Source organism: Perna viridis, chromosome 6 (genome assembly GCF_037379345.1).
Source record: "Perna viridis isolate PV_CMFRI_1.1 ecotype Kerala chromosome 6, ASM3737934v1, whole genome shotgun sequence".
In the NCBI taxonomy this organism is placed as follows: Eukaryota; Metazoa; Mollusca; class Bivalvia; order Mytilida; family Mytilidae; genus Perna; species Perna viridis.
In genome coordinates this window covers 35,880,970-35,894,952 of record NC_142450.1, presented here as the reverse complement: position 1 = coordinate 35,894,952, position 13,983 = coordinate 35,880,970, and the positions used below count along the sequence as shown (strand labels likewise).

The following is a 13,983-nucleotide window of genomic DNA, read 5'->3' as shown; positions in this document are numbered from 1 at the left end:
ACATCTTATCCAGTGGTTCGGAAAAGAAAACCATGATAGTAAGACCTTTTCGTACTAAATTTATTAACAGGTTCTTTTGGTAATTCTCCAAAGTAAATACCAAACTTTCCAGAAACTGTTTTCAACCACTTGTTTTAGGGAAATGCGTTGCACCTATCTCGCGGAAATACCGAGTCTGCTCATAAAATAAGCACGAAAAGGCCAATTGAATAAATCGGTCCTCATGGTAGAGATATCAGCCGAGACTTTTACTGTAACTTCCATAGAGGTCAGGCGCGGTTTCAGGCGAGTGTTATTAGCACCCTCCGCCTCAAGATTGCACTATACAGATGGAATTGAGCGGTACTGTTTCGTACAAACAACGGACCCGGTCTAATTTTGTAAAACTTAAAAATAAAAGGTGACACTTGGGGGAAATATTGATTGTGGGTAGTAGAGCATTCGTACATAAATAGATGCTGCAATACTTGTGAATGCAAAAAGGTGTAAATGCATCCTTTAAGCTGTCCGGAAAGATTCGGGTTCTCGCCGGATTGGGTTCTCTTCCCTGTGCCAAGTGGTTGGTTTTTTTTTCAAAATGCAAAATTTTGCACGAAGTTTAAGAATTAAAATCATGAACAAATGAGCAGAAAAATGTACACTTTTGATTTGTATTTTTACAATAATACCACGCCCGCTTACTTTTTCTGGCAGTTTTAAGATGCGTGATATTTAAGAAAACCTGTTTTTTTTTACAATTAATTTTGAGAAGGCACCCAAAATTTGTTATGAAAACTGATATATATTTTATCATGTTACATGGCTACAGATTTCCATTACAAAATAGAAAAGAATATCAATCTTTTTTTAATGGATCTCCAAAATGTAAGGTTTTGAAAAAAAAATATACTGTTTACAGGAAAAAATGTTGGATTTCTTGTTTAAGTGTCTCAATATATCTTTATTTCCACTAATTGTCATAAAGTTATCTGCAGTGACCTATCTGTATAGCGGAACCTAAACAGAAAACTATATGAAGGCGCCTATCAAAGTGTGCAAAAATAAACGTAGACTCACAATATGCCTTTAAAAGAAAACTATTTTTAATTTGTAACTCGAATTAACTCTAATCAAACTGAATTTGTTATTTTGGGCAAGCAACACAGTAACATAGGACTGTTGCATGAAATTTTGAATTTTCACAAATTCTAACTTTTTATTAAAGCTTCCAACCTGAAATTCTGGATCCGCCACGGAGATTTTTCAGTATTTATCTTATACCAATTGTTAATGTTTCATCTTAATTTCATATCACATTACCAAAGTTTAGAATATTACGTCAACGCAGTATTTTCTGTCTGAAAGTCTTTTACAAATAAAAAAAATGTTATCTTGTTGTTAATGAGTGTAGATTTTACGCTCAACGGACCCGTCAACACAAAGATGACATTGTCAGAAAATTAAACTAGAACAGAATATCTCGAGAATGCCTGACACGAAATCCCTACTAGAGGGTGTAAACTGCCAATGGAACGAAACAGCAGTTTATTGGGTGTGTTTTTTTAATGATGTCGCAACGAAGCCTTGAACTAAGAGTTTCATTAAGATTACAAGAAGACTTACATTAAGCCGACTGTCGAGTTATACACCACTCAGTTTATTTGTATGTGCACCAAGAAATTAATTGCATGCTCTTTCCCCCTTCAGGATTTTATTATCAAGCTATAGATTAAAACAGAATCAATTATTTATTCTTTAAGAATATAAATGGAGCTTAGCTGTCATTTTTTATAAGTAGAGACAAAATTTGTTTAATCGTGGACTTTTGGCAAACATTTTGAAATACCAAAGTGTCAAAATATTTAAAGAAAAATCACGTTATACCATTGAAATATTATTTTAGATTTTATCTACAAAACAAATACCTAGTTCTCCGAACGTGTAGATCTTTAACTCGTCATTAGAAAACAAGAGATGGATAATACACCAATCGGTATTTAAGTGGTCAATTTGAGAAGGGAGTTTGTCCATTCAATATGTTATTTATTATCAGAACTCGCAGGTGTAAAAAATGAATACAAGTACGCCTCACGTTATCACTAATATAAAATACAACACGCCAGTGGGTGGGGTTTATATTAATGATTGACATATAGGTAACTACCTAAATTTAGCATACAAAATGTTATATTTTCCTCAAGTAGTTGTTATGCTATCATAGTGTTGAGAAATACATATCCTAAAAATGAATTTTCGAAATCGGATAAAAAGATGCACACTTTTGGAATACTTTTCTGAACTTTGTGGGAGTTGATTAATTAGAAACATTTTGGATTTATACCAAAGGCTATTGAATATTATTTTATTCATATTTGTAGATTAGTTTTATAATACATGTTTTGATTTATTCACATTTCGACATGGATGTTAATATCATTTGGAGAGTTTTACTGTTTTCAATTACGACTATTTATTGTGCAGATTGTTTTAGTATTTGTGAAAGGACCCCAATCCACACGACCGCTAAACGAAAACCTGGGGATAACGGATTCGCAATTCGGATTTTAGATCTTCCAAAAAATGGGAAATACGTTCCTGAAGAAATATATACAGGTACGTCGCTTATCTATGAATTCTTTTATAGTTTTAATTTCTTTCGATTGCTGATAAATCCTTGTGACAAAAAATGATGTACGAGGACAAATAAAGTTAATTTTGAGGTTTATAATTGCCATGAAAGACAAGTGTGCTAGGATATTGCTTCTAGAAATAGAATTCGCACATCCAAGTTCAAAACAACAGTGTCTTAATAATAGTTACGCAAATTGACAAAGTTATTTTTGTCTTTGAGGTTCACAAAATACTCGTTCTTTATTCAATTTGCATATCCCATACTTAAGTGTCTTCTACAACTCTATGACGGCGAACTATTTGAGAAGATACAAATAATGAGATTTTGATGTTGACCTTATAATTGTTATAGTATTTACATCCATCATTTGTATCATTTTGTTGAGTCTGTTGTAATCTCGAAATAAAATTTCCAATATCAAACGAAATATTTTATTATACTACATGTATTTATATATATGATAATGTTTAAACGGTAGATTTTAAATACATGAATCTGCTTTTAAATCATTTTCTGACACACGTTAATTGGTTCCTATAAAGTTAATGCACTATTAAAGTACCAGTACTCATCCATTTTTAAAATTAGGGGGAGAAATTGAGAAGAAAACATGCCGTGTTTGATGGAGCATAATTCCAGTCTATTACAAAAAATAACTCAATATGTTTATCGTACGACAGCTGTTTGAAGCTGAATAGTTCTTCCACGAAACTTTAAGTAAATGCTCATCAGACAACATTTATTTTAAAATGAAAATAGTGATGACTTCATCTAAAGTATAGACCAAAACTATTTGAAAAAAAATATATAGAAACAAAATACCACGAATTATAACAATGTACTTTGTATTATAAGTAGTTATATGGGAATACATTTTGTATAATCTTAACATTATCGTCATAAAAATGAAAGTCGATGCCGTGATGACTAGTATAAAACTTCTTTTCACTCCCCTTTCTAATTCTTTTTCGGGCCAATGTATATTTCATGTTAAACACGTTCGTTCAGTCTCACCATATCTTTAAAGAGAACTGCTATGAAAAAAGTGCCTTTCTTCCCATGCTTATTGTAGACCTATTTCCCATGCCTATTGTCAACTCATTCATAAAAGGGTGCAAACTTTAATCTCATCAAACGGTAAGATTTATGAAGGATGATGGAAAATGTCTTCATATAAATCCATCTAGATTTTCATTCCTTGTGAAATTAAATCTTCCAGCCTGCTCCATTCAAACCCTGTTTTAGTATTACGCACGCCATTAGAAAACTAGTAGTTTTAAACCACAAACTTTGCATAGTTAGTTCAGGTAAAAACATCACGGTTTTTACCTTTCTTGATAGTTTGTGACAGGGTTATGCACTGTACTGTACATGTTGACATAATAGAGATATCATTATTAAAATTTCTTACGTTAATACCACTTATCACTACCACTATAAACGTGTTACGAAAGCGTTTTGCCTTTTTATGCTTTGTATTTTCCATCTCAGTTATGTATCCGAGTACTTAATGGATTTACCAAAACATTACTCTTATATGATAAATCTATATTTATCGTCCTGCTATTTCCGAGTTCTTGAAGATCTTTACTTGTGAATCACTAAAGTTGAGTACTTTTGGTAACTAGGGCCGATATATAGTGAAACCTGATTATTGTTTCATCACTATTGGTGTACTGAGTAGCAATTGCACGATAGAATTGGCTATAAATATAATACTACTCCAAACATTATTATGTCTGGTAACGACAACAAGCCCCCCCTTACCACAAAAAAATAGAGGAATACAGGCATAGTCATTCAAAGTTTCTTTGTTTAAACGACCAATTGATTCTTTGTCACAGGCAGAATGGTATAAATGCACGTCTTTGAAACAATAAACGCTTGGAAATTTGCATTATATTATAAAGCACATAGCCTTTTTCCGGGTGTAATTTGTCAAATATGGAATAATCTTGAACTTCATTAGTATTTAATAAAAAAGCACACAAGGTTCGTTTCATATTCGATGCTTTACGATGGGAACCGTGCGTATACCTTTACAATATCATAATTAGTAACTACTTTATTCGATGTAATTTCACGCACAGTTTGAAAACATCACAATTATCGCACAGATATTGTTTTAATACCGACAGTGTTATTCTCGAGTTGAACGGAAATCAACACTTTAAAGAGCGTTATCAGTCAAGAGATATATTTTATTTACTACTTTGTATTGTTGACTTTGGCTCTCATCACACAAAGCTAATTATGGTTAATAAATGATAACATTTGGCAAAACTAGAATGACATGGCTTATAAAAAAGGAGCAGCTCATGTCGCCGTGATAAAGTGTTCATATCAGATAAGTAAAGTGTTGATTTACTTAGCATGTTCCTTTTCTTCTATGATAAAAAGACGTGTGAGTAATTACATCTTACAGACTACTAAGGAAAATTAAGCTTAATGGTAAAGATGAAAGGAAACAATCTAATTAAAATTAGACCTACTACTTGTAATTTATCCATTCAGTTACTGCATGTGGTATCTCTAGCTAGGCTAATTTTTTCCTTCTAAATTGTGATTTCACCGTCATGAAAGCTGAAATCTGATTGGCCGATCAGATGGTCATCTCTTTAATAACAAAATATATCAACAACAAAAAATATTAATAATAATAATAACATTTTTTGTACTTGAATTCCAGTTTCAATATCACACCTCGTTCGATTAGCAGAGTTTTTTTTCCATTGATTGTCATGTCCATCAGGGACATTTTTTCCCGATGACAATCATTAACCAATCGAGAAAATCTTTCTTAACTTGAAAACACGATTTGGATCATATGAAATGTCAACTTTGGAATCGATCCACACATTTCATTTACATGTAGGAGTTAAGGCCCTTTTTCTCGTCAAGAAAACACATGTATTAAGCCAATGGTCATATATTCATTTTCTGTAAAGATGAAATCGAAAAATGATGATACAACACTCTCTACGTCATAATGAGAATATTTATTTCACTTAACAAGGAAAAACACAGGTAATGATTCTTGAAGTGTTTTACATAACTTGACAATGTATGCAACCTACTTGAGAGTTTTTAATGCAGTAATAAACACTTTACCGTGAAATTTTACCGCGCAAATGACAATTTTATACGAACTTCAAAGGTAAACACATGCATTTGGCTATAAATGATAATTTATGGCCTTAACTTGTTTAGTTTGTGTAAAGGTAATGTCCTAGTCTGATCATTAGTGTCAAAATTGTCTAATCTCGGTGCTGTTACGGATCTGCATTGAGAATGAATTTGTCTTGAACTGTTTTGTTATGTTAATTTAAAAAGTTTTGTCGCCTGTTTGTTTCTACTGGTTAAGACATTGTTTTATATTTTATATAAGAACTGACTTGTGATCTTTAGTTTTGAGATTAGAAAACGTTTACTTTAATTCTGCATTCACTTAGTTAGATTTTAACATACCAAAAAAAAATCTACATTAACAGTAATGAAAAGGACATACAGTTCGCAGGTACTTGGGTTTGGGACTTTTTTCTTTTGTTTTTCTTTTTGTAAAAAATTTTTTAAAAAATACGAAATCATGTGTTATAACAGCGAAAATTGCACTTACATTATATCCATATGAAGTTTTCTGGTAAATGGGGATCGACTTGTTATGTAGGACGTAGAAGCTTCTACGTCCAATATACCAATATAGCTTTTACTAAAAAAAAAAAAAAAGAAAAAAAATCTCGACCCCAAGTACCTGTGATACAGTCAGGAGTTTTTCACCCCGTGTTGATCGATCTTTACATGATATTTATTGTTCAAACCAAGCTCACGTGAAGTTCTTGTGTAGACAAATTTACGATTTTCTGCGTACATATTCACATAAATTTATGAAAACTCCTTGATTCTTCAGGGTAATACTAAGGTACATACAATTTGAAATACATAAGAAAGCCATGATTTCATGTGAACAGTTACAAGAGGGAATATTTCATGTTATATTTTGACTGTAAAGGTCTTTATTGATATGAGAAATTACTACTAGTATTAATATAAATTTGATCATGAATCATTCCTTATAAATTGCTTAACTAAATTGAATTATGCAATATGTTATAGCAGCAAAACGATAATCTTTGATATGAATTGAAAGTTTATTTCAGGCAAATTAATTAACAAAGGAGACTAAAACTCGACTTTTTATGAGAAGTCAATAATAAAAAATATATAATCGACATAGATTGATAGATTTTGGAAGCAGATATCAGGCGTCAAGACACCTTTTACGCTGAGGTGTAAGTTTTTGTAAGAAACGGGCAAAATGAGAAAAGTCAGAAAAGTGCATGCCAAAATCCCACCGATCTGACAATATAATTTCACTCAAGGATGCTTTCGTTATTTGAAAGGAACATTATTAAATCTCTACATCACTGGATTTGCTAAAACAATCAATACAATGTTAAAAAAATGATGTTTTTGCCAGAGTTATCTGCCCTTGAAATGTTCATTTTCTGTGCATTTCAGTGATAACTCAATTTACCAAAATAATATGGAAAAAATCATGTTTTTTTCCTTGATTCTGATGGTGAAAAAATGTCAGTTAAATTTTCTAAATGATAAAATTTTCCATACTTTGTTTCACCCTCTTTTTGATTCTTACAGAGATCGACACTTAAATTCGAAGCTTTTTGAAACCCCGGAATGCTTTATATCCTGATTGCAAGTTGAAGTTATTCTTTTTTCCACCCAAAGATAACAGTGTCTATGCTTAATTTGTGTTTTAATTGATGCAGTAAATTAAGTCAGAATATCATAAAGTAACGAACGTTACACAAATCATAATCATAATAATTTGTAGAAAGCCTTACATAGATAAATTTTATTCTTTGTAGTACCAATTAAGGCTAATAAAATTTTGGATAATTTGTTTATTTAGATTCACAAGTTGTTTGCATTGATAAGTGTTAGGTAACTCGGTTCAAGCATCTGACAGAAAATATGACTTGGATCAATGAAAACAGCCACAGGCAATAAATATCAATTACAAAACAATGACATTATAAAATTACATTTTTTGTATTATGATTGTTACTTTGTCACTTTGGCAATCAGTAGTCACAACATACATGTAACGTAGATAACGTGTTACGTGACCTGGGAAGAAAATGACACTAAGGACAGCGTGTAGGTTAAAAGAAAAAACAGTGATTGGAACAAAATTTTCATCAATGTATGTCTGTATGCCAAGTACAACTCTTTAACATATAAGTTGAAGTCACATATTTGCGTTATTCATTCGATCCTTATCTTATTCACAAATCGTTCAGTTGTTGAATAATTTTAAGAGTACATGCAAAGCACGTGTTAATCTTCGCACTGTAACCTGCTCTGAATTTGTCCCCAAAATATCTGTAAAAAGATAATGCCTCAAAGTTGACCTAAAAAGTTTCTTCGTTTTATTTTTCGTTAAAAATTTCAAAGTCTAAGCAGGATTCCTAAAATATACATCTTTTTCCATTATGCAATTGTCTGTAAAATATTTCTGTTAAGTAGGACAGCATTGTATTATCATAATATATAACCTAAAAAATATCTTAATAATGCAGACGATCGTGGTACAAGTCATGTACATGTAACAAAAATTGTAAATACATGCACAAGATACGAACCTATACGACTTTTTGGTAATTCGGTTGTCTAAGTCAGTCAAATTTCGCAATCGTCAATCTTCATCGAGTTTCACATGCATCTTAATGTCAAAATATACATTTCACATGAATTTACTTGATGTAAATTAATCATAGATATTTTATGCAGTGATCATTTTCATACCACTGCACATAGTGCACATACCTGTATATTGCGACAATAAATTAGATTAAAAGGTAAGATAATACATCAGTAATTCTATCTTTTTTCATGTTTGTCAGTTGACAAAGCTTCATCTTAAAATGCGTATCAATTGATATAAAATAGACATATTAAGAAAAGCGGTTTAAGTTCCGAAGTTTAATCATAAACGAACACTTTCTTGTAACGTTTATGATGGTTAATGCCTTGTGAAATGCGTTGATAAATGGTGTTTTCTTGTTTTTAGTATTTAAGAAAAAATTAGACACAAATTTATGGCACATACTTTCTACTTTAATACTCTTTCAGTTCGTTTTATTATAAAAGAACAAAGTATTTACGCATTAATCTTTGCCAATTGTTTAGCATTAAAAATTACTTTACCGAAAGCTCTGGCAGCTCAATTGAATCACGTGCGTTTTAAATACGCAAACGAACCTAAAATGTATATACTATTGCCTCTAAATATAAATTTTAAGAAAGAATTCTATATCAATGAACAGAATGCGTCGGTATTTTACTTATTCATTGAAAAAAGATAAGCTCACCTGAACCACCTAACGCTTAAGTTGGTCGATATTTTTAGTGTTGCATTGTAAAGTACAGAAACAATTTGGGGAGCTGCTTGATAATCCGACTTATCCCTTTTCAAGGCGTTTCGTCTTGACCCTATATTATGTAAAAGTCTTTACAATATGTTTTAAGAAGAGGATAAAACAACAGGATATCAGGACTTTTCCTTGGAGCCAAGTGTATTCTGTTAAATCCTTTGTACTAAGAATACAGTGATTAAACAATGGATATTGTATGAGAGGATTTAAAATCATAATATTACTGTAATATCAACACCGGAACATATGCCGGGAATTACATTAAACCGACACATTTAACGACTATATATAACCATTTAAGAGTTTTGTCCCGCAACAATTTATCTTTGAAGGATTGATATTGTTTTTTTTTTTTATTTTGAGTAGTGCAATGCAGTTACCATTTACGAAAGTTTATGGATAACAGTCCCCTCTTTCATTGGATCGATTGAGATATAATTTTTGGGACGTGTAACGCCAAAAATTTCCCTGTAAAATAATAAAAAAGCTTACTCCTCATCACAATTTGCAATTTATAGTATTCATTGTGCAAGTTTTAGGACATGTACTATAAATAGTCGATTTGTATCAACACTGATCACGGCTAACATGATTAACATGAATGAGTGTAAAATCGAAATCTGAAGATTTATTACAGAAAATGGATGTTCTTACATACATTGATTTAAATAAATGAAGATGCGCTCAGTCATTTAAATGACTCCCCAAAAAGAAGTACAGGCTTAAAGAATATAGAACAATTAAAAAAAATCTTTATCAAATTTAGATTTGAGCTTTTTTAAAAATTTTCCGTTTTATTAGGTGCGTAAAACACTCATTTAAACCTTAAGTTCGGATATTTTTTTAATATCTTTTTTTGTTTGTGTTTTGGTCATATCTCAAATGCACATGATATATCACCAAAATTCAATACGTGTACATATTTCTCATCCCTAGCTCAAATGTTTTCTGATTCATATAGTAATAATTTACGCACAGAATTCCACAAAGAGATCTTTACATATGCTATTTGTCCTGCCCGAGAGCGATGGAGGTCAAATCGGCAGGTAAATTACAAAGAAAATGTGACAAACAAATAAATTAACTTGTCCATTTACCCCGGTTTGACAAATCTATAATACCTCATTTCTACTGTACACCCTTTTGATTAACGATCTTATAATCTGTGGGGAGTGAACTGTTGTTTTTTATATTGCAGTTAACAAAATCGGGGTAAAATTGTTGGGGTATGTAACGGGTAATAATTTATTGTACGTATACATGTACGAAGCATCTCCGTATGAAAGGGGTTAAGCTGAATATCAACGAAATATATGTTGATTTCTTTAAAGATATTAATACATATGACAAAGAAATTGAAAAGTCTTCCAAATTCAACCTAAAAGTTTATACATTTATAAATACATATAATTTACATACATGTAAACAATAATGTAGTAAGACCAGAACAAGGATCATTTATTCGTTTCCTTATCGTCTTTTTTTCTCCCCTCTCTTTTGTCTTTATAATGTGCATATATCATGTCGAATAAATTTCCCGTTTTATGAAACCGCAAAGTTCGACATGAAATGAATTTGTAGGAGTTCAACCTTTAATGATTTTTAATGTTCAAGGGCGTTTTATAACAGCTATTTCAACCTTTTATACGGAAAACAAATTATGATATTTTATGACATAAGTCACAGACGCAGTCAATAGAACCCGAACACGTATCATTTGGGCTCCATATAAAATGCTTCAAGAATTTTAAGTACGTCTAGTAATAATTTAAAATTTATGAAATTTTCGATCAAAGAATGTGTCAATCAAGAACGCTTTATGATATGACAATTTTCTATTTAGTTGTACAAATATGACTTTGAAGTTGAATTCAAAATTTCTTCTCAATACCCTTTTCATGAAGTCATTTTTGAGCGTTGACAATGTGACTCGACACAAATCATCCGCATCTTATTTTTTGGTCAAATTTAAACTTATTGTATAAATATGAATTAACGTCACGAAATTCTTCGGATATTTGACTCGAGAAAGCAATGAAAAATGAGTCCAATATTATATTAATGCACTCCAGTGTTCATTGGCGGTAATGTATCCTAATATTCGGAGCCCAGTACAAGATGCAGGACACTTCATTTTCGTAATATAGACGTGTAATGTCTTGCAGAGGTCGCTACAGGGAGATAATACATTCACAGCTAGAGAAAATACACTTGATAACACTTTGTCTGAAATTTCTCAGTTGGTTTCAAAATTAAAAAAGAACTTGTTTGTGTATAAAAGTAATCCATCATCTGTTATAAAGTTGTTTTATAAATAAATGTTGCATTTTGTTTACCTGCCCTTCTGCGGGAGACTTAGGAATATTCTCTCTGTAAAATAGTTTATTAGTCAAATTTCACGGATCACGTTTAAACCATTTTTTTGCAGATACTTTACAATTTTGGTTACTTCTTGTTTGAACTAAGCAGTACGTTGTTAGTCTACGTAAACGAATAAACTTGCAATACTATATATAACCCATACATCTGGGTTTATAACCAGTGGTACCGTAAATGTTTAGCAATGTTTTACACATAATTCGCCGTTGATCAAGTCGCTCTAAAAAGTACATAATGTTGAAATCCTCAATAAGAATCCTAGCCACGAAAGTTCAACCTTGATTGTGCGCGTTATGTACTTCTGTAAACACCGAAAATGGATATCAGGTATTCTTTTGTAGTCCTACAAGTACAATTTGTGAATTGACATCATCATATAACCCCTTCTTTTGACGCTTATAAAGTGCTGAATGTGATACGATGATATTTAATGTTTCTTTAATGTTAATAAGCTAGATCAATCAGGCTTTGAAAACCTAAAGACCTTACAGGAGAACGTGTTATCTTGAACTAAATCTGTGATAATCTTATTTGGCGTTACGATATAAACAGGTACATCAACATCGAATTTGAACTTTGAACAAATGAAAACGAGGGTTGACTTTGATCATTCTGTTTGGTTTTAATGTATAAAGTAATAGTACACAGACCTCTATTAAATGTTAATATGTACACGTACTTTTGAATACGTTCTAACCATTTGGTTTGGTGACTTTTCATCCTCCATGTTTTTGGTATATGTATATGTATATTACTCACAATGTTTTAATTTCCTGTATTTTACACAGTATGGGATAAATCTATTTTTATTGGGTATCAACGATGATTATGTGATTTTGTCTTGTTCCTCTATAGTCTTTTTAAAGTCAATTCAAAATTTGTGTATACGTATTTTTTTCTGACATTTCTTACTACGGAATTCATATCATGATACCATAGCTGGTCCTATAAATCTCTTCTCAACTCGAAATTTTGTCAAGTTGTAAGTTGTATTTATTCAACTAGTAACATATAGACTTACGTTAAGAATATGTTTTCAAGATTTATGTATTGGTTGCCCATTTAACCTTCATTGACTCAGTGCCCCATTACTTTGATTTGACATGTAATATATTTTTTATCATCCTTAGTTTACCCATTGGTATAAATCGGATGCCGAGCTTTGGCAGCTATGAACGTCTCGACATCGATACTTTAAATGCTGTTAACTGCGGCCATTAGTCTGCTCTCTGTATAGCCTATCACCTTAAGTCATTACTCGACGAGAATCTACAGATTTCACTAAAATCTTCAATTATAACATAGCAATGATTATGTTTCTTTGCTTAATTTCTTACCGGCACCTGTCGCAATTTATTAGGAATTTCGGTCTGATCCTTATATAAGATCTTCAGTCTTAACGTTAACCCATCAACATTACTTTCAAAGAACCTTCATAAAATGAAGTCGCTTCAACTTCAATCTAAGCTCACAAGGATGATGTTTATTTATCTTTTAAGATATCACATTTGATATTTCATTGCATTTTTAAATCGATTATTGATGGGTTAAGTAGAAAGATTTTTTAGATGTAATACCATTTTCAGCCTACAGTAAATGCATGAATAAAACGAATATTTCGTATTTTCTTTATGATGCTTTCAATATAAGCTTTCGGTGTCTATGTAATGCAGTATTCGTGACAGCATGCGTCCAAACATACCAAACGTATAGCTTCACTGTTCTCCCACAACTGTCAGAAAATAAATTATGGAGTTATAAACTTTATAATATGCATTATTTAAAAGATTACCACGCAGTGCAGCAGATAATAAACCACAAGAAATAGTTTATAGATGTCTATTACCGGAGGCATTTTAATTTAAGATGCTTTGATTGGCGGGGCATTATATTGCTCAATGTAAAAGTTCACGTTATGATCCAACTAGGAATACCCGGGATCCAATCTCGTAAATTTTGAGGAACGAGATTTGCGTCGTCTGGCAAAGACTTTTTAATACTGCTTTGAAAACTGCTAAGTAAAAACCGAGAACAAATATGCTATCATTAAAAAGTAAAGCTATAATGACATAAGATCACTTTAAAAACTTATTGAAAAAGTAAGGAAATGATTTATATACCTGTTTAAATTGTATGCGCAAAATATTTTTATTTCATTCTTTTGGGGTTTCTAAATCCATATTGTTCTTTGTTAAGTCAAAGTCACAGACAGGCATGGTTTAAGCCATATCTATAAGAAGACCACATAAGTTTTTTTTTTATTTTATGTTCGTTAATACGGATGTTTCGTTCACAGCCCCTAATGAAGTGTTTGGATACATATAAATGAAAGAATATTCTTGGACACTAGTGACTGTAGTGTATGACATTTCATTTTGTTCTTTCGTCAGACGTTGAATGATCTGGACTATAATGTACGTGTCTTTATATATTCCATCATAGGTACTTGGGGACAGGACCGAGTTTCTCGGCCCTCCCCCTTTTAATATTTTTACTGATTTATCATAGTGTTAATTTCTGTTACAATGACACACATAT

At 31.5% G+C, this 13,983-nt stretch overlaps 1 protein-coding gene across 5 annotated transcripts in view; it reads left to right on the top strand.

Annotated features, from left to right (window-relative positions):
• The first annotated feature begins 2,126 nt into the window (after positions 1-2,126).
• The window catches only part of LOC148614745 (spondin-1-like), a 43,519-nt gene continuing 31,662 nt past the window's right edge, over positions 2,127-13,983 (top strand). For 3 of the 5 annotated variants that reach the window (XM_088589069.1, XM_088589068.1, XM_088589066.1), the window contains exon 1: positions 2,258-2,592. In XM_088589069.1, coding sequence (XP_088445195.1) covers positions 2,400-2,592 — 193 coding nt within the window. In that variant the 5' untranslated portion in view covers positions 2,258-2,399. Of the gene's footprint in view, positions 2,593-13,983 lie in introns of all 5 variants that reach the window. The other 2 variants (XM_088589067.1, XM_088589070.1) reach the window with 2 other exon arrangements.